We start from the raw sequence: 27,402 nt of genomic DNA on the forward strand, positions 1-27,402 counted from the left end.
AGAATATTAGATTAACCGGAACACTTCGTTCCCTGCCTGGTCTATATAACGGAAAGTTTGCTCGCTATTTGCTGTCTTTAAGCGATCTCACTGACTTGAAGCTTTGGTCAGGGGCCACGCTGTCTGCCTTGAACCATTTCTTTCTTCTGTTGACCTCCCTGGGTTTGGGGATCGTCCAGTAAATAGCTGGGCCTTGGGGGAAAGATGCTGGTGTCTCAGCTGCTTCTGAGGAAGATGTCAGATCTCCTGGGCCAATTGAGGATTGTACTTTTGTTGTTAGCAGAGTTGAAGGGAAGAGTGGGGAGGAAAATGGCCTCTTGGCAAGGTGGCAGAGGAGGACAGGAAAGCTACTATCGTCCTGGGGTGGTGAGGAGAAGAGGGGAAGTGCCTGCCTAGTGGGGAGGAACAGCTGCTGTGGGGCAGGGGGAGGTGCCAGGAAGAAAGCTCCACCCCTGGACTCTCGGCCACTCAATAGGAGGTGGGGTCAATATAAGGGAAGAGGGCCTGGCCAGGAGCATTTGGGTGGGGCTAAACCAGGCTGTGTCACAGGAAAGGGACTCCTTGCTTTGCTTTTCCTGAGACTCTTCTTTTGTGATGATTCTGCTTGTCCAGGGTGGCTCTGTCAGTGAGAGTGGTGGTGACATAGTGAGCAGGGGTGAGGGCACCAGTCCACCCTCCCTCACCCTCTAGTAAACCCTGATTGCTCAAAGGGCAGGGACCTGCGGCCCTCTCCTGCCCCTCACGCGATGCTTGGTGCTGTGGTGTAAGCACTGAGTTTGTGGAAGGAGTTAAAGAGGCGTGGCAACATGGATGAGGAAGGCTGCGTGGTTTGGATACTTGATAGTTGTGTGATATGTTGGACTCTGTAAAGCACTTCTGGACACATTTTCTCATTTGAGCCTCAAAACAGTCCTGTGAGGTCAGTAAGGCAGAGAACAGTATCCCTGTTTCATAGACGAGGAAACGGAAGTGAAGGAACTTTCCCAGAGCGTACAGCTAATAACGGGCAGAGCCTGAACTTGAACCCAGACCTTCAGACTCCTAATCCGGGGCACTTGCTTCGACACCATACTCTTTGTCCTTTGAAGAGGTACCTGACCGTCCTCTGTACATCCCGTCCACAGGAAGCATCTGTAGCTCCTTTGCTGGTATGGCAGACAGTGACATGGGAAGCCAGGAAGTCTTCCCCACAGAGGAGGAAGAGGAGGTGACCCCCACCCCGGCTAAGCGTCGAAAGGTGAGAAAGACCCAACGGGACACCCAGTATCGCAGCCACCATGCCCAGGACAAGACTCTGCTGAACCAGGGCCGCAGGCATCTGTGGCGAGCCCGAGAAATGCCCTGGAGGACAGAGGCTGCCCGGCAAATGTGGGACACTAATGAGGAGGAGGAGGAAGAAGAGGAGGAGGGCCTGGTGAAGAGGAAGAAACGGAGACGGCAGAAGAGCCGCAAATATCAGACTGGGGAGTACCTGACCGAGCAGGAAGAGGAGCAGCGGCGGAAAGGGAGAGCAGGTAAGGCCAGCGGGCGCTGCTGCCCCAGTGAGCTGCTGTCACCTGTCCCCACAACACAGAGACTTTGGCTTCTGGGGAGCCTCAGGCATCTTGGGTGTCCCCATCTCTGCCTTCTCTACGCCAGCCAAAGGCCTCTGCGCCCGTAGAAACCTGGTGCTATGAGCTTCAGCTGCCAGAGGGGGTCACTCAACTCCAGGCCCGAGGTTTTGGCTTGGGGTTGAGATGAAATGAGTTTGGACTGACCTACAGGTGAGCTGAGGACATGAAAGCCCAAGCCCTCCAATTTCTTATGAAAGTCTGAACCTGTGGGCAAGGCCACAGTGACATCCTTGGCGTGGGACAACTCGATACCAGGGAATTTTCTGGTTGGCTTGAGGGAGTTGAGTCTCCTGGGAGGTTGGGTTCTCTCTCCTAGAATCCTGGGTTCAAGAAGAAAGAAGGCATTGGCTGCCTGTCCTGGGACGCCTCCAGCCCCTAAGCTAAAAAGAAGTACAATGGTTTCCTCAACCCAAAGAAGAACTTCAAGTAGAAGTGGGCACAACTCTGCTTTCTCGGTTACTGCCACAAAGGTTCTTAAGAGGCACAGCGAAGCTTTGAGCTCGGCTGAGGTGGCATCATTTTTGTTGGACCTGAGTTGGAAAAGCAGGCAGCCCAAGGAGAAAACCAGGCTTTCTTTGGCCACGTCAGATGCTATAATATATAATCATGAAGGCACAGACTGTCACCGAGGCCAATGTCAGTATGTTCCACTAAGTACTGTTCAGGCCCATTCCTATAGTGGATTTCTAGATGAGCAAAAAGCCTATCTCTGGGTTCCGTGAGAACACTCTGTCTGACCTTTGCCCTTGAAGCAACAATTGATTGTCTCCTATAATGTGTTCATCCTGAGCTGCTGGTCAATGTCTGCAGTCTCCTCATTAGCGCAAACTGAGTAGCCGCGTACTGAGTGGGTAGTACATTCCGTGTTTGCTATAATGCAAAGAAGGCTACACCTCATCTCCAGCTCTGTCTAAGTAGGAATATATACACTACCTATCCCTACACTTAAGAGAATAATTGAGCTCACTTTCATCAACTATGTGAGAGAGTAGGGAGAATTTTCCCTTTTTTCTGCCGGAGCTGTAATGGATTGGTCAGGAATGAGTTGTCAGGCCATTGGCCTCAGCCACTGAGTGTTAGGATGAAGTGGAGCTTTTGTAACCCCCAGTGTTCTCTATTGAGGGCTGGTTTCCTAGAAGCTTAGAAGCTTCTTATGGAACTTATTGGCTTCTGGAACCAGAAGGACCTTTGAGGTTACCTAGTCTCGTTTTCCACCCCATGCAGATATCTCCACAGCACTCTTGACAGGTGGCTTTCCTTAAACACCTCCAGGAGCATGGAGAACGCCGCTTAGCAAGGTGTCCTCTTTGATTTGGGGACAGCTCCAGTTGCTGGAAAGTAGGCCATTGTTCCTCCACGTGTGTGTCTAAGGGTTTTGAGTTGAGGCTTTTGGCTTTGGCACATCATCTAGTCACTTTCATTCAGATTTGATGGTGACATCTTCATGAAGGAATTGCCTGGAAAACATCTCTCTTCTCAGAAGGCTCTGATACCTCTTATTACTACCTATCTTTCAGGTTGACATCAGAGAGTCAGGTGGAGGCCAAACTAGACGGGTCACCTTGCTCCTGTCTGAGCCTCATGACCTTTCCTTTCGTCCTGGGCTTGGGTATCTCCCTTCTTGACCTGCAGAGGGGATAGGAAGAGCCACACTTCCGCTCACACGCCTACTGCCTCTACTCTGTGTTCCTTTCCATGCTGCCATGAAGCACTTGCTTCTCCACAACTGAACAAACTCCAGAGCCTGCCCTGCTCTGGGTAAATGGGGTCGGGGGCTGCTGCTTTTCCTGTGAATGCTATAATACGGCTTCCCCATGTTTCCTGGGGTCCTCATGAGGCACAGCTCTGTTCCTTCCTCTTTTGCCTTAGCCAGAACTTGTTGCCTCAAAAACCGTGGTTTTGAATGTTCTGGCTGGAAGTGCCATTAGAAGCTATCTAGCACAACAGTGCTTGGACAGGTGTGGGGACGCACTAGTGGGTTGGGGCTAGTTGGGAGAAAGGGGTGGTATGACAGCTGGCCTTCTAAGAGCTGTGCATAACCTTTAGCCAGTTCCTCACACTGTAATGATGACTCCCACAGCTGGATTTGCTGTTGGCGATGTCACACGTGGGAGCAGGTGTCAAAGTTGGGGGAGGTGAGTTGAGAACTCTTAGATCTTGCTCAATGCCCTCGTTTCACAAATTGGAGAAACCTAGGCTTCAGTTAGTCACTTTATAAACATGCTGATCTTTTGCCATGTGCTAGGCATGCTGCTCAGTCCTATGGGGGAGATAAAGAACACATGGGCATGGCCCTACCTGAAGAGCTTGCACTTAGATAACATGATAATGATGCCTTACTCTTTATGACACTTTATAAAGGAGTTTTGTGTATGTTACCTCATTTAATTCTGGTTCCAGTCCTGTGATGTGGATTATATTCTCCCTGTTTTACAAACATGGAAACTGAGGCTCAGGGTGATTATGACCTGCCTCCAGCCGATCACAGAGCTGGTGGCCAAGCCATGTAAAACTAATGTTAAGAGCTAAGAGTAAACCCAGTCTGTCCCCCTACACATTGGGTTTAGGACTGACCCTGTGGACTGTGGACTGAGGCTCTTGATAATAGAGTTCCCAGCAGGCTTTCTTGAAATTAGAATGCGCTTTGTTCAGTGAGCTGTGGCTCGAATTAGAGATGTTGCCCAGTGTGTTACAGTGACTTGATTTCCAACCAGGCAAGGCAGCAAGTTTCTGCGATTATTGGCCAGTTAAGCAGGCCCATGGCACCTTCTGGTTTCAGGAAGTTTCTGTGGCTTTGATCTTTGTGTCCTTGGAGAGTGACCGACAGGGCAGTTGGGTGGGTCGAGCTGAGGTTATGAGGGAAGCCTTCTACCATTTACTCCCCACACCAGTATACTTCATACTTCACTTCAGCAGAACTGTTTTCATATTGGAGTGGAGAAAGAGACAAAGCGGGTGGGAGAAAAGCTGAAAAGCAAGTTTGGATTTGCTCTGGGCTTGGGGAAATCCTTTTAAAATTGCCCTCATCTTAGGGATAGCCAGATGGGCCGCCCCCTGCTGGCAGGGCTGAGAGTTGTCTCCTACTTGTAGAGGAGGGACTTTGATGTTGAAGTACAGTGTCCATTCGAGACGCATTTAGTGCAATCCACACTTGGCGGTGTCCAAGCGCCGCACTGGACAGTGGTAGGTGACAATTACACAACTTTGACTAAGAGTCTAATCCCCAATGTTGTCTGATTCATCTTAGAGGAAGGTGTTGCTTTTCTGTGTTCCATTTCCCTTACATCCATTCTTTCCTGTTTCTTGCCTTCAGATTTAAAGGCGCGTAAGCAGAAGACTTCCTCCCAAAGTTCGGAGCACCGCCTGAGGAACAGGAACCTTCTCTTGCCCAACAAAGCCCAGGGGATCTCGGATTCACCAAATGGTTTCCTCCCAAATAACCTGGAGGAGCCAGCCTGCCTTGAAAATTCAGAAAAGCCATCAGGAAAACGAAAGTGCAAGACCAAGCACATGGCGAACGTCTCAGAAGAGGCAAAGGTACGTTTCCAGTGAGGGGAGTGGTAGGGCATGGGAATGGGCCAGAGTGGCCGGCTTTCCACAGGCTCCTCAGTCCACAGTCCTCTGAGTGAATGAGTGAGGGGTGGGGAGGATCGACTTAACCTATATTTATTAAGGTATTTTAAAGTAGTTCTAGAAAGGTTAGGGGGCAGATTTGAAGAATGGGAACTCAAGTTAAAGCTAACAATAAGCATTTGCAAACTAGAGAGTTTGGCCCATGAAGCTAACAATAAGCATTTGCTAACTATAGGGTTTGGCTGGCCCATGATGACTTCCTCAACCATCCTTGGATCTCCTCTGAGTTAAGGAAGAGTTAAAGAATATGGCAGGAGGTTAGCCTGAATAGCTTGTTAACATCCAATCAAAAAGCTTTTGTCTGGGCTTAACTCACTGGAAACCAATGAGGGAGCTTTCTGAGTCAGTCAAGGTGGAAGATAACTTCTAGAAGCAAGGATGTTGATGTCCAGACACAGGTTGTTTGAGGGTGGGCCTGAAGGAATTCCACTTGGGCCGGTGGCAGCTGCCCCTCCGCACCCCTGCTCCCCAGGCCCTTTGCTTCTCATGGAGGCAGAGGAGCAGGTAAGTGGGCCCTCACCAATCAGTAGCCAGGCCAGAATCCTAGAACCCCTGTTCCGAATTGTCATCTCCTTTGGGTCTGACGTTCATGGCATTGGTGTTGGGTTCCACACTGTACAATTCAAAAAAACCACATAGTCCTCCTCCTGGGTGAGCTGTACATTTGAGAGAAGTGAAGCGTCAGGTTCAAATGTATACCTGTAATAGGTATTTGTGATTGACAACCCCCCACAAAAGGTTATATTGGGCTTGTTTTGGGTGGTTGTGATTCTTACGGCTCTTTCCAGCTCCAGAGCAGGGATCCCTGAGTGGCGCTGGCAAAGGCGGGAGACCCAGGTACTCTCTCTCCCTCCTTTCCGCATTCTGGAACCTGTTTCCAAATCAGACAAGGTACTCAAGCCTATGTCCTTCCCTTTAAAAATGGAGGTGATACTCTGTGTCCTTTCCCTCTCACAACGGTGCTTGGGGGAACACAGGAGGCGATCGACGTGAAAGGCTTTGATAACCGTAAAATGCTCTCCGATGTCGGTGCACATCCTCGAGCTTCAGGCCAAGGCAAGAATGAGGAGATGCAGGTATGGAGTGGCAGGGTAGCAGTGACCCTTCCCTTCCACCCCCAGAGGGGGCAGGGGAGGAGCAGGGAAGTCTGGTCTGTGCTGAGGGCTCCATTCACGTGATCACTCAATTCCCGCAGTGGCTGTTGGAGGTAGGTGCTGTTGTCCTCATTTTATGAGGAAACTGAGGCTCAGGGACTTGTGCAAGGTTGCTCGGTGGTCGTGAGTGACAGAATTGGGATGTGAAGCAGGCCTGGCTGCCCTTGGAGCCCCCTCCCTTTCCATTTGCCTCCACCCTGTGAATGGGTGGCTTCTGTCTGTTTCTGGGAGACCCTGGGGGGAGGCGCGGCTGGGCAAGGAAAGGCTGCAACTCTGAGCAGCTCTGGCGAAAGGTGGGCGTCCCCCTCCCCTTCCCCCTGCTCCTCCTCAGACACTCAGATGGCTCCATCCCACACAAAGGTGACCGGCCGCCTGACATTCAGCAACACAAGCTGATGCTTCTGTCTGGTTATTTTGCCTGGCAGTGTGTCCGCTGGAAGGTTCCTCCCGGAGAGGTTTTGTTCCTTCACAGGGCCTCCCTTTCTCCCTCCCGCCTTTCTTTTTCTCCCAGTCACCACCACCTGCTCCAGTTGCCCGCATGGCATGGTGCTTTGTAGTGGGAAGCAAGGCGGGGGGAGGGTGGGGGGGCGCGCCTGCAACACTAAAGCTGGAGCATTGGCCAAAGGCTTCTTGCCGCAGGGGCTCTGAGCCAGGCAGGGAGGGGGAGGGGGCCCCCATTTGCTCCTGCTCCTCCGCCTCTCAGGCAGCCTCTCTTCTCTCTGGCAGTTCTGGCCCCCAGAAGGAGAGTCACCCTTTGGCTCCTGGCTTGGCTTAGCAAAAACCTGAGCACTTTACCTGGCATCCTCCAGTACTGCCATTATAGACTTCCATCCTTCTGGCGATAAAGCGGCATTCTGTACTCATAGCCAGTCCCTTCCTGCTGGCAGTTGTACCTCTCTGCCCTTTCAGAATGAGGATGGAGAGTGGCTCTCGTTGTTTTGGGATTTACCAGAGGGAACAAATGCCCTGGGCCCTTGTCTTTTTCCTGCTGCCACTCCTTTCCTGGCTTCATGTCTTTCTAGGCAACTTTTCTGGCTGCCCAGGGCTCTCTGTACATGGCTGGCTTGAATCAAGTCAACAAATATTTGTTGCAGTGGTGTGCCCAGCACTGTGTTAAGTGCTGTAAGGAACAGAAGAGAAGATGACAATATGAAACCTGCCCCCAAGGAGCTTAAAACCTGGCAGGGGAGGCCAGCCTTGCCCAGGAAACAATGAAAGGAAATTAACGCAGTCAGGCATCAGGCATTGGATCATGCGGTTCAGACTAGGCACTCTGGGTATGCAGAGAAAGAGGGCAGTGGGGACCAGAGTGTTGTAGAAGACGTAGGATTTAAATGAGATCTTGATGCTCTGAGGGATTTACATAAGTGGCGTGTGTTAGTTATCTGTTGCGGTATAACAGATTCCCCTAAAACTTAGCAGCTTAAAACAATGATAAACATGTATTCTCTGACCCAGTTTCTGAGGGTCAGGAATTCAGGAGCAGCTTAGCTGGGGCTGGCTCGGGTTGACTGTGAGGTTGCTCCGTTTAACTGCAGGCTTGACTGGGGCTGGAGGATCTGTTTCCAGGGTGGCTCTCTCGCATGGCTGGCGAGTTGATGCTGATCGTTGGCAGGAGGCCTCCTTTCCTTTCCCCGTGGGCTTCTTCAAACAGCTGCTTGAGTGTCCTGATGACATGGCAGCTGGCTTCCCCCAGAATATGGGATCTAAAAGAGAGCAAGGCAGAAGCCACGTTGTCTTTTAGGACCTAGCCTTGTAAGTCACACACCGTCATCCCTGCAGGCTCCTATTGGCTGCACACGTCAGCCCTATCCAGTGCCAGAGGGGGCTCCACAAGAGCATGAATAGCAGGCAGTGGGGATCCTCAGGGGCCATCTTGGAGTCTGATGAGTGCACAGTCTGCCCTCTGGCCCCCCAGTGATTCATGTCTCTCCCGCATGCAAGGTATACCCACCCTTCCCAAGGCCCCACAAATTCTCATCCAATTATGGCATCAGCTCCAAGTTTAGAATCTCGTCATCTAACTTAGGTCCGGGTGCCGATGAGGCTCTTTGGGTGTGATTCCTTGAGCACAGTTCCTCGAGCACAGTTCCTCCTGCTCTGAAGACTGCTGAACTCAAGAACAAATTACCTGCCCCCGTGGACCCAGTACACCATGATGGCACAGGCATGGGAACTTGCTCGGGCATTCTAGTTCAAAATGGAAGGAAAGGGAGACACACAGGGTAATTCATGAAGAAAGGACTCTAATGTTTTGTGAGCACGCACGCTGTGCATTGTTCTGGAACCTTCTAGTTCATTATCTCAAAGACCCTATGAGGGAGAAAGTGAGGCTCAGCGCGGTTGAGCTTTGCCCCAGGTCTTGTAGCTAGTGGATGGCAGAGGCAGGATTCAAACCCGAGTCTGTCTGATTCCTGCGCCTGAGCGCTTTCCGGCGCCCCAGGTGGACATGAGCATGACTTGGGGACACGGTGTGGTGGAAGGTGGGGAAAGCCTGGTGAGAGTTAGAGGTGGGGAGGGTTTTTGCAACAAGTGAAGCCTTCAGCAGCTGTGCCTCTTTAGTCAAAGATAGCTGTCTCTGCTTCTCTTTACTCTTAGAGTTTGTGTCTGCCTATTTATAGAGAACACTTGTAAAAACCTCAGTAAATGGGGATCCATGCAGGTAAAGAAGGCATGCAGAGTGCTTGAGAGAAGCTGGGATGCCCCCTCAATCTCTGATTTCCAGTCCCTTCGTCATTCCATGGTTTATGTAGTTGAGGGTTTGAGCCCGTGCTCACTGGGTAGAAATGGATGTGAACCTGTGCTGATCCAGGACTGTGTCTCTGCTTTCCAGGGCAAAGGTCGTTGGAGCCAGCAGAAGACACGATCTCCCAAATCTCCCACCCCAGTGAAACCCACGGAACCAGGCACACCCTCTAAGTCCCGAAGTGCTGGCCCAGAGGAGACCTCAGAGTCACCTACAGCCCGGCAGATCCCCCCAGAGGCACGTCGGCTCATAGTGAACAAAAATGCTGGGGAGACACTCCTGCAGCGGGCGGCACGTCTGGGCTATAAGGTAAGGAGCTCCCCGGCTGCAGGATGCCGCTGCCTGAGCTTCTGTGGACAAGCTTCTCACCACTGGCTCTTCTGTCGCCCGGGCAGGGCTTTCTTTGGAGCTTGAGCCCTGGCTGGCCTCCTTCTGCCCAGATGGCCTGGGGCCACCTTGCCTGTGGCACGGTGGGTGGGAATGCAAGCTCATTTGAACGGCAATTTGGGACAAATATAATTGAAATGGTAATACTATATCATCCAATACATTCCTAGGCCAGAAACAGGATTTTGGGGGTTTTGTGTTGTCTTAAATTTCCCTGTGCAGTGGCTCCCCCGCTTGGAGAGGAACACAGGTGATCATCGGTCACTCTTCATATCCTCCTCCGCCTTCCCCTCCTTTCGGCTTCTACTTCCGTTAGTGGAGGGGTCAGGGGTGTGCTGGAGGGGCAGGGCTGGGCTGAACCCACCATATACTACTTCTCCATGGGTGTGGGGGGGCAGGAAGCAGGAAAGGAAGCCGGCATTTATTGAGCACCTCTTTTTGTCATGTTAAGAGCTCCCATTACTTCCTATCATTTCTTCTTCACCATAAGCCTGTGGAGGTAGGTTTTATTAGTCCCATTTTACAGGTGAGAAAATCAAGACTTAGCGATGTTAAGTGATGCGTCCAGGATCACTCAGCTACTACACATATATGAGTCTGAATTCACCCCAAGGTCTTTCTGATTCCCACGTGTCAGGGTAGGGGTGGAAGCCTGGCTCATTTACCATTATCAAATTATGGGCATCAAATGTTGGGCATTTTTGTTGTTGTGACCTCTTTGACCATGTATCTTTGCCTACCACACTGATTATTTCCTCAGGATTTGCTCTTAAGGGACTTGCTTTTAAGGCTTCCGACACCTATAGTGGACTCATTTAAAGACAGCCGCACTCCTAACCAGGCTGGTGAGCACAGGAGAGCTGCCTTGATAGCGTCTCACCAGCAAGTCACCTGTCTTTCTTAAGTACCTAGTGTGGGGGTCCAGATAGCTGCCAAGGGAGACCTAAAGAAAAAAGATGACCAACCCCTGCCCCAAGGGTAATTTTCTTTTACCTGGGGCCAAACCAGCAAACAGGAAACCATTGGAGAACCAACCAGGACAGGGCAGGAGTAGCTTGGGCAGCCTGTCACAGGAGGGAGGGAGCCTGAGGCCTAGGGGAAGAGGCCTGCATTGGTGAGAAGGGTAGGGGGGGCCTGCGCTCTCCTGGGTGCAGGCAGCACAATAGTCCTGTCTCCAGGAGGCAGTACCCCATTGCAGGCGCACACACACTCGCACACTCTGGCCAGCCAGCCTGTGAGCCAGCTGTCAGTCAGGACAGCTGAGCGGCCCATCTCACCAGGGCCTCGGGGAGGGCTGATGATGGGCCCCTGGTGGCTGCTGCTGGCCTCTTCCCCTCAGAAGAGGCCCTGTCTCTCCCCTCTCCTCAGCTTGTTCACCAGCCTCATCCCAAACTAGCTCCAGTGCTTCTAGGCCCGGAGTCCTGCCTCTGGTCCTGTCGGCTCAGCCAGGGAAGCTGATCGTTACTATGTGGATGAATGGCCGCACTGGATTATACCAGGAACAATCCTGGTTTGAGGGAAAGGCTGGAACTGACTGCCCTGGGATAAACATCCAGGGATAGTACTTAAAACAATTAAAACCAGCAGCCAGGGGTAGTACTTAAACCAATTCTTTCTTGTTCTTGAATTACCAGCAGAGGCTGTACTTGCTACCACATGTCTGATTTCCCTCGCAAAGCCTCAGACTAGGGAACCGGAGCTCAGGGACTCAAGGCTTGAGGGTATGAGCTCTGGATGGGCAGGTGAGCCTCTCTGAGGCCCTTAGCCCAACAACGCACACCCAGATCAGTGTTCTTGGTCATAAGAAACGTCTCCCCACTGTAGAGCAAACAGCCCTGAGCCGAGGCCCTGGCGGTGGCAGCTCAGGACTGACTTCCTTGACAGAAGATTTGAGACTTGCCTGTCAGTCCCCAGAATAAAAGACAGGCTTGGAGATTCTTTGGACATTTGGAGAGCTTCGAACCTAACTGGGGTGATTTCAAGAATTAGGCCTCTCTCTGCTCACAGAGCTATTCCTGTCCCCACAGGACGTTGTTCTCTACTGCCTCCAGAAAGACAGTGAAGATGTGAATCACCGGGACAATGCTGGCTACACAGCCCTGCATGAGGCCTGCTCCCGGGGCTGGACCGACATCCTGAACATCCTGCTGGAGCACGGGGCCAACGTGAACTGCAGCGCGCAGGATGGCACGAGGCAAGAAGGCTGCTCCCCCCCCGCCCCGCCCACTCAGCCCCTCACTCAAGAGAATTCGCCGCAGTCTGGACCTTTGCAGCACGCCAGGCTGCGAGTTGCAGAGAGGCCTTGTCAGGAGGCATTTCGGGAAGACATCTACAGACTGCAGGGAGAACTAGCTTAGGGCAGGGGTGGATGAGTTCCTGGCTGGCCAATCCGCATGGTTACTAAGGGGAGGCTGGGATTGTCTAGGGATCGTCCCATCAGATGTGGCTTCACTAGGAAGACCACTCAGGCTTCTCTCAAGTCATCCTGGTGGTGCACCTGTCAGGCAGAATCTTGGGCCCTCGGAACTAGGAGGCTGACCCTGGGTACCAGCTGAGATTTGATTCTGTATCTCTATACACTTTGAAAAAAGATAGCTGCTGTGTCTTAGAGAAACTGCCCCCATTCTCCTCTGCTCTATCAGAGGGCCAACTTCCTGCAAAATTGAGACATGAGCTCTTACCACGTGGGGGGACTTGGATCAAAGGATGCAAGCTCTGCTTGGCCACCACCTGGTTTGTTTAGCCACTGTGCTCATCCCTGCTCTGGGGCGGTCATCTGGGTTCTTCTGTTCTGACCCCCAGCATCTGCTTTAAGTTTATCCTGGGTCAGAGGCCCATTCTCTCCCAAACTCCAGAGCTACCAGTGGAACTCCATTGTGCCCTAGGGACTGTCCTAAGATGTGGTGGGGGGGGGACATAAGAGAGAAATGGGAGGGAGGAGAAAGAGGCACAGAGGAGAAGGAGGTGGGGAGATATAGTAGGGGGTGCAGGCCAGAGGTGGTTGCCCTACCCTAAATCTTACCCATGTTGCACTGGGATCATCTCATTTTACTTTTCTCTAATGAGGTAGCCTGAGGTCTAGACACCCAGGTTCCCACTTGGGACCTGTTGTCCTCACCCCGTATCACCTCTGCAGGCCGGTTCATGATGCAGTGGTCAACGACAACCTGGAGACCATCTGGCTCTTGCTGTCCTATGGGGCGGACCCCACACTGGCCACCTACTCTGGGCAGACTGCCATGAAGCTGGCCAGCAGCGACACCATGAAGCGCTTTCTCAGTGGTAAGTGTGGCCCAGACTCGAAGCCATGGTCCTTGGGGCTGGCCTCTGATTTCTGAACCCCTGGGGAGTTATTCTTTATCTCCCTCCATCTCAAACAGCTCCCATGAGGGGCGTCAGCCCTCTTCACAGCCTTTCCTTCAAGCTTCTCGGAAATCTCTGTGTGCTTTAAAAAACCCAAAGGTCCCCTGCCTCTTGTCCTTGTGCTGTGAGTGTCCATATTGCATGCATCCTCTCCAGGGCCCTGGTAGCCTGGGGGGACCCACTTCCCCAGGTAGGTGTGTGGGGTAGGCCTCCTCGTGGAACAGCAGCTCTGCTAATAGATTTCGTTGGGGACAAAATGGGTTGACCTGTGCTTTGAATGGGATGTCAGTTGCAAAGAAGTGACACTTAGCCTTTTGCTTTTGCTTTTGCACTTTGTCCTTGTTGGTGATCAAAGTGGAACTCTTGGAACCCCTCCTGATGCTATATTCCTCACAGCCCGTGCCTGTGGCAACTGCGACATTCCCTCTGTGTGCCCCTGTCCTTTCTCTTCCTCACCTGCCCCCTCTGGAAAAGTGTCTGGTGTTCAGGCCTGTGGCGAGGGGCATGAGCAGCAGGCATTTGTTTTCTCATTAGCAGATGGCAGCTGTTTGTCCGCAGTGAGATGGCTCTACTGAGTCGGGCAGCAGGGAGGTGGGAAGGAGGGACGTCTAGCTTAGGCATGCTCAGTGGGAATCTCCTCAGCCTTGACCTCCAAAGAAAGGAACCCCGCCTCCTTAGTGACGTCACAGCTTGGCCCTTGTTCTAGCAGTTACTTCTTTGGACCGCCGGAGCCACGGATGGAGCAGCTGGGAGTTGTATCACTGATCCTCGTTGGAGGCTTCAGTGTTTGTGGTAGAACCGGTCTCAGATTGGGAGCCCAAAGGACCAAGGATTGGCCCAAGGTCACTCCCTGTCACCGGGGCATTGGCCCTAGTTTGTCTCGACCCACCCCCGCCCCACAGAGTTACAGTTCTGAGCTCCTAACCGGGGGCTCATTAGTTTATCAGACAAAGGTTAACAAGGTAGCTGAAGACGGAGGAAGCAACAAAGGAAGCTGAACTAAAGGTCCCAATGGAAGGAGGACTAGGTGGGGGCGGCACCTGCATACTCATCAAAGCTGGACAGGGAGCGATGGGAGCCTGCGGAGGCAGGCCTTGACGCCTGCTCAGCCAGCCTCCATCCAGTCCCCAGTCGAGCCGACTAAACCCCGCGGTCACTATGTCCAGGCCTCAGGCCTCACAGCCAGAACCAGCCTCTCTCTGGCTCAGGCAAGAGGACTGCCTTTTCCCTCCCCCCAGCTCTGGGGTCCCAAGCCCCTGTCCTTGAGGGGCAGAGCAGCTTTGGGTTGCTCACTCAGCCATTTGTCCTGGGCCAGTGTTGACTGTTGTTCCCTTGAGCTGAACCCATCACCCTTTGTGGCCTCCTCCCGCATACCATGGCTGCATGCACTTTCTCTTACACACACGCACGTCTGCACTCCCCTTGATTCCAGGAAAAGCTGGCATGGATGAACATCCTGAGCGTCTAAACATCATAAAAGCACCGCAGGAAGCCCTGTCTCTGGTCAACAGGTCTAATCCAGGGGCCTCTTTGGGCTGGAGATGGCCCTCCTGAGGGTCTTAGGGCATTCTGGGTCCAAAGAAAGCTCTCTGACCCCCTTAGTCAGCAGACAAACTCTCCTTCCCCAACCCATTCTCCAAAATCCCAAAAGAGTTTGAATGTTGAAACTGTTTTAAGTAGTTAAAAAATTAGGAATGGGGCTGCCCCGGTGCCGCAGTGGTTAAGTGCACATGTTCTGCTTCGCCAGCCCGGGGTTCGCCGGTTTGGATCCCCAGTGCAGACATGGTGCCACTTGTCAAGCCATGCTGTGGCAGGCGTCCCACATATAAAGTAGAGAAAGATGGGCACGGATGTTAGCTCAGGGCCAGTCTTCCTCAGCAAAAAGAGGAGGATTGGCATCGATGTTAGCTCAGGGCTAATCTTCCTAAGAAAAAAAAAAGAATGAACACATTTTTCTCTTATCTCATTTCTCAGCTCATCCCAGTTCCTAAGCAGCCTTTTGACACCTCCTTAAACTAACTCAAATGCCAGTCCATGTTGCAGAATCAAGAGAAGACTCTTCTTGATTCTGGCACTTCCTAGCCTGTGCAGGCTGCACACCTTCATTCAAATCTTGACTTTGTTTCTTACCTTTATGGGCATGGAGCTAGAGCTTCTTAGTGGGGGCCAGGAGCTGAAAGGCGTGTTAAAACTGGGCCACCTCTTTTCCATGCAAATAGCAAGCGGCAATTAAAGGCAGAATTCTGTCTGGCTGCTGGGGAAAGTGCTAGCAGGTCAGACTAGGACCTTGGCCTGACAACCCAGAGAGGCAGGCACTGGTAGGAGTCAACAGGCTCCCAGGAGAGGAGACTCGGGCCCAAAGGCTGTTTTGGAGGTACGAGAAGGCAGTACCCTTTTTTAAAATTGAGGTGAAATGCACCTAACATGGCCATTTTGAAGTGAACAATTCAGTGGCATTTAGGACGTTCACAATGTTGTGCAACCATCATCACGGGCTGTTTACATGCCTTGAACCAAGTATTTCTCTTTTTTCATCCCCGTACCCTCCCGGCCTCCAAATCTCCAGGAACCACTGGGTGGAGTGGTATAGAGGCTGCAGCAAGCACCACGAGGTTGGAGGTTGGAGGTTGGGGGGGGGGCGGGACCCTCCACTGCCCCACCTCCCCACCCCTACACCTGGACGCATTTGCGTGGACTTCTGGATTTTTTTTTTACCGTGCCTGTCTGGCTGAGGTATTTAAAACGCTCTTTGCTTTGCATCCCCAAGCATTTGCCTGACCAGGCTCTCCACTGATTAATTGTCTTCTTCCTCCCCTAATGGAGATCCCACTGGGCAGAAGATGAAGGCGAATCCCTCTTGGGCACAAAAGGCTCCATTTTCTGTAGGTGGGAAAGAGCAAGAGCATCAGCGTTGCCCCTCGCATAGAACTCCCCTCACAGAACAGGCCCCTGTTCTGCCAAAGTCTGGGAATCAAACCCTCTTTTAAATATACAAAGGCATGTCACTATTTACACGTATCCCATAGTGAATCCTTTTGTAAAGCAGAAGAGACTGGTAATTTGTCTGGGTTGTAAATGTGGATTTTCCTATATGGGCTTGGCTTTAAGTGAGGCCTGTTTCTCCTGCGATCAGGAAGGATGTCAGGGCACTCCTTCATTCCTTCATTCATCCGTGCATTTAGTGAGCACCCGTTGGGTTTCAGACATAGTGCTGCGTACCAGAGGGCAGACAAGGCCCCCTCTCTCTCTCGTCCTCCGGCTTGGAGCACCAAGCAGTCCAGACCCTCCAGGAGACCTTTGGAAGACCTCCTCCTTGGGCCAAATTACAGGCAGGCATGTGACTGCTTTGCCTTTGACCCTTTGAAATAAAGAACAATATCGAAGCCAGCCAAGGAAAATCATTCTTTTTTCCTCCCATGTCAGAAAGAATGTGGGGGCTGGGGGGTGTTGCAGTTTGGTTTGGGGCATCAGAGGAAGTGTCAGGACTGCCTTTCCTTCCACTGATGAAAGGGTTAGCAATTTACCACTTGAGGTCACGGTATCACAGGTTTTTGTTTTTCCTGCCAGAGACCTCCACCATATGACCCCGTGTCGAAGACTGCTTGTTTTTCGTTTTTCTCTCCTTTCATGTCCCTCAGCTGGTGACTTGGTTGGAGGAGATGGGGAGGGCGATGATGGGACTCTGGGAAACAGAGAAACTCTGATTACCAGGGTGACCGCTCACATTGACCACTTAAAAAATTTTTTGTTTTTATTGGGGTTAAATTCACATAACAAAATTAACCATTTAAAAGTGAACAATTCAGGAGCCAGCCCGGTGGCATGGTGGTTAAGTTTGCACGTTCTACTTCGGTGGCCTGGGGTTCGCTGGTTCAGATCCGGGGTGCGGACCTACGTACCGCTTATCAAGCCATGCTGTGGCAGGCATCCCACATATTAAGTAGAGGAAGATGGGCACAGATGTTAGCTCAGAGGCAATCTTCCTCAGCAAAAATAGGAGGATTGGTAGCAGATGTTAGCTTAGGGCCAATCTTCCTCAAAAAAAAATAAAATAAAAAAATAAAAGTGAACAATTCAGTGGCATTTGGTGCATTCACAACATTGTACAACCATCGTCTCTGTCTAGTTCCAAAGCATTTTCATCACCCCAGAATGAAACCTTGTACCCATTAAGCTGTTCTCCATTCCCCTCTCCCCGAAGCCCCTGGCACCACCCATCTACTTTCTGCCTCTATGGATTTTCCCATTCTGGACATTTCATATAAAAGCAGTCGTACAATCCGGGGCCTTTTGTGTCTAACTTTGCTGTAGTGTCATGTTGCTAAGGCCAAACCATGGGGTAGCACGTATCAACCCTTCCTTCCTTTTTTTTTTTTTTTTTTTAAAGATTTTATTTTTTCCTTTTTCTCCCCAAAGCCCCCCGGTACATAGTTGTGTATTCTTCGTTGTGGGTTCTTCTAGTTGTGGCATGTGGGACGCTGCCTCAGCGTGGTCTGATGAGCAGTGCCATGTCCGCGCCCAGGATTCGAACTAACGAAACACTGGGCCGCCTGCAGCGGAGCGCGCGAACTTAACCACTCGGCCACGGGGCCAGCCCAACCCTTCCTTCCTTTTTAAGGCTGAATAATATCCCATTGTACGGATATACCACATTTTCTTTATCCATTCATCAGAGGATGGCCATTGGGGTTGTGCCCATCTTTTGGCAATTGTGACTGGTGCTGCTGTGCACATGTGTGTCCAGGAGTTTGTTTGCGTGCCAATCTTCGGTTCTTGGACTTGTGCCTAGGAATGGGCATGCTGGGCTGAGGGCACTTTCTGAAGGGAAGGGCAGAGTAAAGGACTGAAAGTTGTGGGAGGGGGCAAGGGAGAAGCAAGGAAAAGGGAAGTCACTCTTCATCCTGATGGGGTGTGAAGACCTATGAGGAAACGTGACTCAAAGCTGCACCATCAAGCAAACGTTGGGGTTTCTTGTGTGTGCCACTCACGGACCTGTCCCGACTTTTGCATCTTTGCTTGTGCTAATTAACTTTTGGCCATCTCAAAAAGGCAAATTCACCTGCGACTCACAAAGATTTGCTGTCAGGAGGAGAATGAGAGGAATGTGCCAGGACTCTGAAGGCAGTTCCTATCAAGGAGCCCCAGGGGTGTCAGCGAGCTGGGGCTGCTCTCATGGAATCCTCATGTGACCTCATGGGGGGTCAGCACTCATTTGAATGCTTATGTCTCGGCATGCTGGTTAAGCAAGCGCCTTACTTTATAGTCTCACCTTGTGGGAACTCCTCCCTCCCTCTCTCTCTCCCTCCCTCTCTCCCTCCCACCCTTCCTCCCTTCCTCCCTCCCTCCCTTTCTTCCTTGTATATTTATTGTGCTCCTACTATGTGCCAGCCACCTGGGCTTAGGTACTGGGGAGACAATGATGACCAAGACAGATGTGATCCCTGCCTTTTGGGAGCTTACTATCTCATGCCTTTATCTCCCAGGATACCTAGCCCAGGGCTGGGCACAGAATAACACCTATCTAGCTGACAGATGCTTTTGGAAGAAACTACTTCCAACTCTCAAGTGGCACAGGATACAGAGGAGCACATAAGCTGGCAGCCGTGACCTCAGGGTTTTTTCATGGAATCCATGAAAGATCTAATGTACGTGACCAAAGGTTTTCCACTCTAGCTGCTCAGCCGTTCCTTTGAAAGCTTCTCTCTGGCTGCCTTCTCCTACCAGAAGAAACCTTTCATCTCCTGGAAGGTTGCTAAAACATGACTTCTTCAGTAGCTCACAACAGCTAATAGGCGTTTTTGTTGATGGGCCGTGTGACCCAAAAGGAAGCTAGACTGGCGTGTGGTGGTGCCTTCGAAGGGGGAAACCAGCTCTGTTCCTTTAAGAGTGGCTGCCAACTGCCTCCTGGGATTTGGTTTTCAGGGGGTGCCCTCACCTCACTTGTGTCCTTTGGACTCTCTCCTGTCCTGTTGCCCAGGTGTCACTTGAGGGCCAGTGGCGACCATACACAGCTAAATTAGCTCGCCAACTGTCCTAGGTGGCATACTGGCAACTGCTGGGCCATGTGCCCACAGATGACACAGTTGAATTTGTCATGAAAATCTGCTTTTTGTCCACGTGGGGCTGAGAGGTGAAACGGTTCCACTGGATGATGCTTAGCTAGGAAACAAGGAGACCAAGGCATGACCTGGTGCCTGTCCTCAGGTCAAGCCACCAAAAGGTGGTTTAAATTGTTTTATTGTGGTAAAATACTTATAGCATAAATGTTACTATTGTAAACGTTTTAAAATATACAGTTGAGTGACGTTAAGTACATTCACAATGTCGTGCAACCATCGCCACGATCGAGGTTCAGAACTTTTTCATCACCCCAAAAGGAAACCCTGTACCCGTGAGGCTGTCACTTCCCGTTCCAGGCTACTTTCTCTCTCTATAGATTTGCCTGTTCTGGACGTTTCATGTACATGGAATCATACACCGTATAGCCTTTTGTGTCTGGCTTCTTTCACTTAGCATAATGTTTTCAAGGTTCATCCATGTTCTAGCGTGTATCAGCACTTCATTCCTCCTCATGGCTGAGTAATATTCCATTGTGTGGATAGACCACGTTTTGTTTATCCCTTCATCAGCTGAATGCCATTTGGGTGGTTTCCACTTTCTGCCTGCTGTGACAGGGCTGCTATGAACATTCGTGTATAAGTTTTTGTTTGAACACCTGTTTTCAGTTCCTTGGAGTATATGCCTAAGAGTGGAAGCAAAAGTTTTTTATGAGGATAAACTTGGCCATCTCCCCCGTGTTTTTCAAAGATGAAACAGAAAGAATTATGCTTCCTTATCGCACTTTGGAGAGATCATGGCTGGATATATGAACCTTGTAGCTAGCAGGGAGTTAAAACCCTGGGATAGATACAGGATTCTGCTTGCAGAGTAACTCCCTACACCATTCAAAGCAGGGATCCCAGACCTAAATGCTTTCAGGCTGATCATGGAAGAGAGCAGAACAGGCTGGGTGGGGACCGTTAAATTGGAGAACACACATGTCGCCTCTCGCTCTAGCCAACTGTTGACATGCAGGAATGCGGACACAGTGTTGCCAGATCTGATATTTTTTTCAAGAAAAGCTGGAAATCTGGATTTTTAAGTGAAATCTCTCAATTTTAAAATAATGGATGTTCGGATTTTCTTTTGGTTTAAAACCCTGGGCCAAACCCCCTGTGGTCAGTGGGCTAGATTTGGCTTCTGGCTGCTGGTTTGCAACCTCTGATTGACAGCAGGAAGTGTATCTCTCTCCAGTCACTCCCGCCCCTCTCGTGGTCCTTCCTTCCCTTCCCCCATCCTCCCAGCCCCATATGGACATACTTTGCTTTTCGATTCTTTCTGCAGCCTGCCCTCCTTTTCTCACTGCTTTCTCTTCTCTCATCAGATCACCTCTCGGATCTTCAGGGCCGGGCAGAGGGTGATCCTGGTGTATCCTGGGACTTTTACAGCAGTTCTGTGTTGGGTAAGCTTTAAGTGGGACTCTTCCCACCCTTGTCCATGGCTCCAAGATGTGGGATTTACTTTGGGTTTACTGGTTCTTCCCAAAGACAGGAGTCACCCTATGGAAGTGGCCCTTCTTCACCTGTTAGTAGCTTACAGACCCTTTCAGCCCCAACCCTAGCCCATGCTCCCCCCAGACCCAGCACTCATTGGCCTCAGTGAGGAGATGCCACTGATTTCAACAAAGCCATCCTTCATTAGCCCTCTACCGCTCCGCACTCTGGGTATTTTGTTTTATTCTCTCTCTTCCAAGGTCCCTTTCTCCTCCCTTGCTTTATCCTAGCCCTGCCAGAAGCCCCTGTGTGCATGGTCACCTGTTCTGGTATTGCTCACACTCAAGAGGGACCCGGCCCCTCCTCTGGCAGTTACCATTCCCTCCCTACCCTGCCCCGTGATGCACACCGAGTTTCTGAGATAGCTGCCGGCCCGAGCCCTTAGCCCCCTGGCCCAGCTTGCCTTTCGCGGAAGAGCGGGGAGTCTGTCTGTGGCAGTCATCTAGCACTCACTCATTAGGCCAGGGGCTGCAGATTGAGGGAGGTGCCCACCCCTAAGCTTGGGGGAAGCTGGAGCAAGAGAAGGTTGCAGTGGAATGAAACAAACCATGTCCCAACTCATGGCTGGGGAAGGGTAAGGTGAGCCCCCTTCGGGCTTCTGGGGATCCCAGCAGGCAGTTGGTGCAGTTTGGGAACACCACGGGCAGCGAAGGAGCTTCAGCCTTCCACTCCAGCAGCTGAGCAGCTCATCCTTCCCCTCACCTTGCTCTTTTCCAGTTAAAAGATGGAGGAGGGGAGTGAATCTCTGGCCACAAAATGCTGTCTTCCAGGGCTAGAACTTTCTTGTGCCCTCCTACGGCTGTGAGCCATGGGAAAGGGAACCTTGGCCCCGACCAGGCGGCTGTGGGCTCCTTTATCTCCTAATCACACCCCTTTATCTTGTTGGAGCATTTCTGTTCTTCAGTTTTGTGCATGAGGCTAAGTCCTAATTCCCTGTGTGCCTTCCTTACAGAGGAAAAGGACGGGTTTGCCTGTGACCTCCTCCATAATCCTCCTGGGAGCTCTGATCAAGAAGGAGATGATGTGGAAGAGGATGATTTTATGTTTGAGCTCTCAGACAAGCCTCTTCTCCCTTGCTACAACCTCCAAGTATCAGTGTCCCGCGGGTAAGTGTCTGAGAGATCTATGGGGACTAAGTGCCAGGATCCTGGCAACCCCTGGCCTGCCTCCCCGGGAAGGGTGGAGTTCTCCAGAAAGAAGCTGAGACCTGGAGAACAAATGCTGGAGCTTAGGAAAGATAATACACGACCAAGGCCAGCCTGACTTTCCAGCCTAGATAGTTACATTCCGAATATAGGCTGTAAGCTCTAGATATATTGACTGTGTGTATTTCCCAAACCCCAAATCTAGACTCACTCTCTGAAGGGTTTTTGCACTGTTCCTGGGTGTAAGGGACGATCTGGGAGATATTTGGGCTGATGAACTATTAGAATCTCTGGAACATTTTTGTGGTTTCTGGGGACAGCCAGACAGAATATTTGAAATTGAGATTCTTGCAAAAGCTGGGACATATGGTTGCCATAGCTCTGGGGCCACTGGGGTCCTTAAGCAATCCTCAGGCTGGTTTCTCGTAGCCTTAATGTTGGTGAGATGATGGGGCACGGGCGCTGTCACCTCAGATTACTGTGTCTGTTATAATGGGGATCACCCATTTTCAGAGACTAGAATATACCTGATACTTAACGTGAGACTGAACCCAGTTTAATCTTTATTTGATGATTCAGAAGGGAGTTGGGCAGCCTGCAGGGCCGTGGCTCTTGCCGGGTTTCACATCTGGCGGCGTGTGGCAGAGCTGGCTAGGAGGATGCTGGATGAATTGTCCTTTTGTTCTTAGCCTCCATCGTTATGTTTTTTTCTTCTTCTTGGTGTCTTCACATATTTCAAATACCTTTGCAAACCCTTTTAAGGGTACTTTTTCTTTGATACCTATTTTTTAAACATCAGACCCTATTTTTTTTTTGAAATAGAAAGCACATGAATTGCACATGACGGGTGGGGGGTGGCGGGGGGCGAACAATGGATTAGGAGCCCTTCATGTGAGCCCCTCAGGTGACAACTCTAACCACTGGACCACAGTTTCTTTGCATCCCTTCTCCCATGGCCTGATAAGAATAAAAATAGCCTATATGATGACACTAGTAGGGATCAAGTTTCAGGGGCTTTTGGTCCTTATTCTTCTGGGCATAAGCTGATCCCTGAGGGCGGGGTCGGGCCCCTGGGATATAGTATTGCACAGTTAATTAATTCCTCCAAAGTATTCAGCACCTCCTTCTCTGAAACAGGATCTTGGGCCCCAGGCAGTAAAAGGACCAGGGTCGTGTGCTTTAGGTATGGACAGCACATGGGGTAACCGAGGGCTGCGCGCCACTCAGCGAGCCAGGCAGCAGGCAGGTCTGCAGTTGAGAGCTTGGTACCTGCCAGGCTGGTTTTCCTGATGTTCCCTCCTCCAGCACCTCTTCTGAATCTGCCTTTCCCCCCAGCTGCAGCACAATGTGAAAATTTATGTTCTTCAAGGAGGGAGGGTGTAGAATGATGACTCTGAGGCCCAGTGGGGTTCAGAAGTGCCTTCTGAACCATCAAAGGAAAACTGAGTTCTGATCACCAGTGTTAATGTTCTGAGGGTTTTTTCCGTTCTTTGAAAGTGATGGTCCAAGTATATGGTATCTAAGGTCCCTTTCTCTTAATCCAGAACACTCCATTCCCTGATTGTGTGAGCTGACAGAGTTTACTCTCATTTGACAGAAATGGTGCATTTTAGGGATAAGGATTGTGGGGCTGGGTAGAAGTTTTGGGCGCTGTACAGAACATTCAATTCCAGAAACATGTCTTGAACAGTTGCACCAGGTCAAACCCTGAGGGCCGGAATACAGCTCTGGCCTTCAAAGAATCTCCAGCCTAGTGGAGGAGATAGACAAGTATACAATTAACTCTTAATAAAAAACCAAATGTCCTAAGCAGATTTATTGTTGTAAGAAATTCTAACAGTTCAGAAGGGTGTCAAGTGAAAAATAAAAGTTCCAGTCCACCCGAGCCCCATTTTTATGCCACAGAGAGAACCACAGTTTACGTATCTTTTCTATTCTTTCTGAAATGGGCTCTGTTATAAGTATTATAATAGGACTATGGACTGAGTGCCACGAGTCATGGAAGATGGGACAAGCAACCAGTTAGATGGGGGGAAGGCTTCACGGGAGCGCTGGCATCTGAGCAGGGCCAGAGAGGAGAGGCAGGTGGAGGGCGTGGCACGAGCAGAGGCACCAAGACATGCAAGTTCAGCAAGCAAGGCTGGTCCTTGATCCAATGGCCGGCACTTGACAGGGTGGGGGATGCAGTGCGTGTGCGCCTGTGTGATTTGGTGGAGACGGGGCTGAAGAGGTGGGATGGGGTCATGTTTGCAAGGTCTTGCATAATACCATACTAAAGAATTTGGCGTATTTTTGCTGGAGGTACTGGGGAGCCATTGAAAGCTGTTTAGGGGTGAGAAGGTCAGATTTTCTTTTTAGAAAACTAATAGTGACAGAGGATCCAGTAAGAGTGGGTGGGGGTGCAGAAGAGTGACTCTTGGCAGAGGGAACCCAGTTAGGAGGCTGATGGAATATAGTCCAGGCCAAAAGTGGCAAAGGCGGGAAGCAGGATAGTGGAATGGCGAGGAGGGAAAGCCCTGGAAACAGGGACCACTCACATGGGGATGCTGCGTTTCTTCCCCGTTAGTCAAAGCAAGCGTTTGGCCCAGGACTGGGCTCTCCAGCACCCCTCCCAGCTGTCCCCAGACTGCCGCCCAGTCGGGTGTGCTCAGCAAAGTCAGACTGGCTGTAATGTGAGCTCCGGCCCTGTAGAAACGATGGTGCTGCCGCTGGAGAAAAAACTTGTCTAATGCATTCCAGAGCCAAAGAGAAATGCCTTTTGGATTACCCGCAGTTTAGGCCTTTCTCCACGGCTCCCCCTCTGCTGGGGAAGATCTTGGAGAACAAGAAGGCAGGAGAAGCAAGGAGTGAGAACAGGAAAGGGAAACCAGACCGGGCTGATAGGGGTCGGCGGGGAGAAGAACCGGTCCCTGCAGAGGTTCGATTCCAGGTCAGGGGTGCGGGGAAGCCCTGGGGAAGCCTGCTGAGAGTTTTGGTTCTGAAAGGCCCATTTCCCTTCTGCTCCCACTTTTTGGAAGAGGTCACTCATGGGTTGAGTGCTTGCCATTTAGCTGAAAGCTGGGTCCGCTGATGTCGGGACAGGAGAAAATTTTCACCTCCGTTACCCCCAAAGAGCCCCCGGCTTGGTGGAGGGTAGCTAGACTGACAGCCTTCCTGGACCTTCCAACATGCTCTGGGTGCCCCCTCCGCCTCCCCTCGGCCCCGTTCCCTAACCCCCATCCTTGCCTTTCTTTTCCAGGCCCTGCAACTGGTTTCTCTTTACCGATGTCCTGAAGAGGCTGAAGCTTTCCTCAAGGATCTTTCAGGCTCGGTTCCCGCACTTTGAAATTGCCACCTTGCCCAAGGCCGAGTTCCACCGGCAGGTGGCCTCCAGTCAGCTGCTGACCCCTGCCGAGAGGCCTGGAGGCCTGGACACCAGATCTGCCCCAGGCTCCTCTGAGACTGTGGAGCTGGTGCGGTACGAGCCTGAGCTACTCCGGCTCCTAGGGTCCCAGGTGGAGTTTCAGCCTTGGAACAGTTGACCGGGAAAACAGCCCCTCCCTTTTCTTCTTTCTCCTCCCAAGTTCGCCCTTCCCCCACCTCCCATGTCTCCCCCACCGAGCACCAGACTGCAGAATGAGGCAATAATACGGACCAACAAGAAGCCGCCTTATCAATGCCAGCATTAGTGACTGGATTTTTTTTTTTTTTTGGTTACAATTAGTTCTCATCTCCCTGTCATCGTCATTGTTGTCGTGGTTGGTGATGGGGGTGGAAAGTTGAACTCCACGTCTGAGGACAAGAGGTCCCAGGGGTGGTGGGAGGTGGTGCCAGGGTCCCTTGGACTGGCCTCCTTGGGTATGACCAAGACCAAACCTGGGCCCTGGGTGGCTGCGGCCTGTCTGGAGGAGAAGTGAGAAAAGCCCAAATCTCTGAGCGCCCCCTCCGTTCCCCTGTGTTCTTCTGTCTTCCATAGTATTTATTTTATTAGTATTTAATTTGTATTGTTTCATTGGTTTCTGATAAGTCTGTATCACTGTGATGATTTGAGACAGCTTGTTGTATTGAGGGACTTTCTTCACCTCCTTTCTTTGTCTTTCTTGATAAGCTCTGGAGCTGCTCCCTCCCTCTGACAAAGTACTTCCAGGGTTGTTTTCCCCCACTGGGGAGGGGGTGGGGAGGAGTGGGGGCCATTGACTTGTGACTAATGAAGCTGGCTGGTGCTGGCCCAGGGCTGGGGGGTTGGGGGTAAATCCCGAGGCTTTGGTGCTCTCCCCCCCCCAGTTTTTTCTCATCCATGGCACCCCTCCCTTTGCAGCAGCCCTGCTATCTTGAGATTAGTGTTTACTGGGGAGGGGAGGATTGTGGGAGTGAGGGGTCAATTAATTACTCTAATAGAGGAGAGTGGAGAACGGGCCTGAAGGACAAGGCTGCCCCTCCGCACACTTTCCTCCCCGCTCCCCTGAGTGCACAGTATGAGTTTGTTCCCGCAGCTTCCCCCTGCACCCCAGCCCCCCCAGCCCCTTCTGGCCTCACCCTCTCTGGATACTGAGCCTCTCAGCTCCCAGCCCTCGTCCCCCAGCTCGCCCCTTGCCAGAATCGCAGCACCCCTTTCCTCTCTCTTCTCTCTCTCCTCCGTCCTCCCTCCGCCCCTTTCTCCTCTAGAATCTGCAGTGGGCTCTGGGATCGACTGCCAGATGTGAAATCCAGGCCTCAGCCCGTTTCCTAGGCGAGGGCAGGAGACTGGTCTTCGGCTGGGCTCCAGTCCTGCCTGGGGACCTGGGGCCGAGTGCGTGGCCACGCCAGGCCTCTCTCCGGGCCTCCAGCGCTGGGCTTGTTCAGGGAGAGAGAGGGACAGAGGGCGGAGCTCGGGCTGCTTCCCCGACCCCGCCCCCCGCCACCCGTGGTGTTGTCTTTCCCACTCTTGTTCTTATTTTTCTACCAATTGCTATTTTTCCGAACAATCCTTGTAGAGAGTATGTGCCATCCACAGGCAGGAGGGCCTCGCTGTGGCCGGCTCTGGTTGGAGATGGTACAGTTTTATTGTACAGGTGCTAAAACAACAACAACAAAAGAAGAAAATGGAAAAAAAAAAGACAAAAAAAAAGGCAAAAAAAAAAAAAGCCAGTTTGAGGATGGGACAATCTGTTCTCTGGAGACTCCTGACCCGTGCGGGAGCATTGGTGGTTATTTTCTTTGTATTGTGTTTGTTCTTTGTTCCCAGGGGGGAAGTTCTAGGCCCCCTTCTGTAGGACTGCTCCCCACCCCCACCATACTGCCCAGTTGGTTTTGAACAGTTGTTCTCCCTTTTTAAAAAAAAAAAAAAAATATATATATATATATATATATATAAAGTTGAGGGGTTTTGGGTTTTAATTTTTTGGTTTTGTTGGGGTTCATAGTATTGTGTGGTTTATTTTATGTTTACTTTTTTGCATTTGGGTGTGTATTCTGGCTGCCCTTTATGTTTCATTTTAAGCAACTGGCTGTGGAGTCAAAAACACTTGCATACTGAAAAACCTGTGTCAGGGCTGCTGTCTCCTGTCTCGCTTTACTCTTCTCCCCGTGGTGGCTTTCCCTGGGTTAAAGAAGATGGGCATCTCGATGAAGTCAATGGGGAAACCCCTGAACCCGCTTTGCAGTTTGGGGCCCTTAGGGGTGCAACAAATGAGGACCAGGTGGAGTGGCTAGTGGACATTTGGGTCACTGGGGCGGGATCTGGAAAGAAAAGGAAAGGTAGGGGCAAATCCTGGGCGGGGTGGGTTGGTGGGGAGAATTGAGTACCTGCTT

General features: G+C 51.3%; 1 protein-coding gene across 15 annotated transcripts in view; it reads left to right on the plus strand.

Annotated features, from left to right (window-relative positions):
- BCORL1 (BCL6 corepressor like 1) overlaps positions 1 to 25,684 on the plus strand; it is a 60,304-nt gene extending 34,620 nt beyond the window's left edge. For 10 of the 15 annotated variants that reach the window (XM_070604739.1, XM_070604744.1, XM_070604753.1 and 7 more), the window contains 8 exons: positions 1,125 to 1,514; positions 4,927 to 5,150; positions 9,234 to 9,455; positions 11,561 to 11,727; positions 12,670 to 12,815; positions 20,320 to 20,397; positions 21,441 to 21,594; positions 24,872 to 25,684. In XM_070604739.1, coding sequence (XP_070460840.1) covers positions 1,125 to 1,514; positions 4,927 to 5,150; positions 9,234 to 9,455; positions 11,561 to 11,727; positions 12,670 to 12,815; positions 20,320 to 20,397; positions 21,441 to 21,594; positions 24,872 to 25,154 — 1,664 coding nt within the window. In that variant the 3' untranslated portion in view covers positions 25,155 to 25,684. Of the gene's footprint in view, positions 1 to 1,124; positions 1,515 to 4,926; positions 5,151 to 6,034; positions 6,189 to 9,233; positions 9,456 to 11,560; positions 11,728 to 12,669; positions 12,816 to 20,319; positions 20,398 to 21,440; positions 21,595 to 24,871 lie in introns of those variants that run through there. The other 5 variants (XM_070604750.1, XM_070604747.1, XM_070604748.1 and 2 more) reach the window with 2 other exon arrangements.
- Positions 25,685 to 27,402: the final 1,718 nt, after the last annotated feature.

Source organism: Equus przewalskii, chromosome X (genome assembly GCF_037783145.1).
Source record: "Equus przewalskii isolate Varuska chromosome X, EquPr2, whole genome shotgun sequence".
NCBI lineage: Eukaryota > Metazoa > Chordata > Mammalia > Perissodactyla > Equidae > Equus > Equus przewalskii.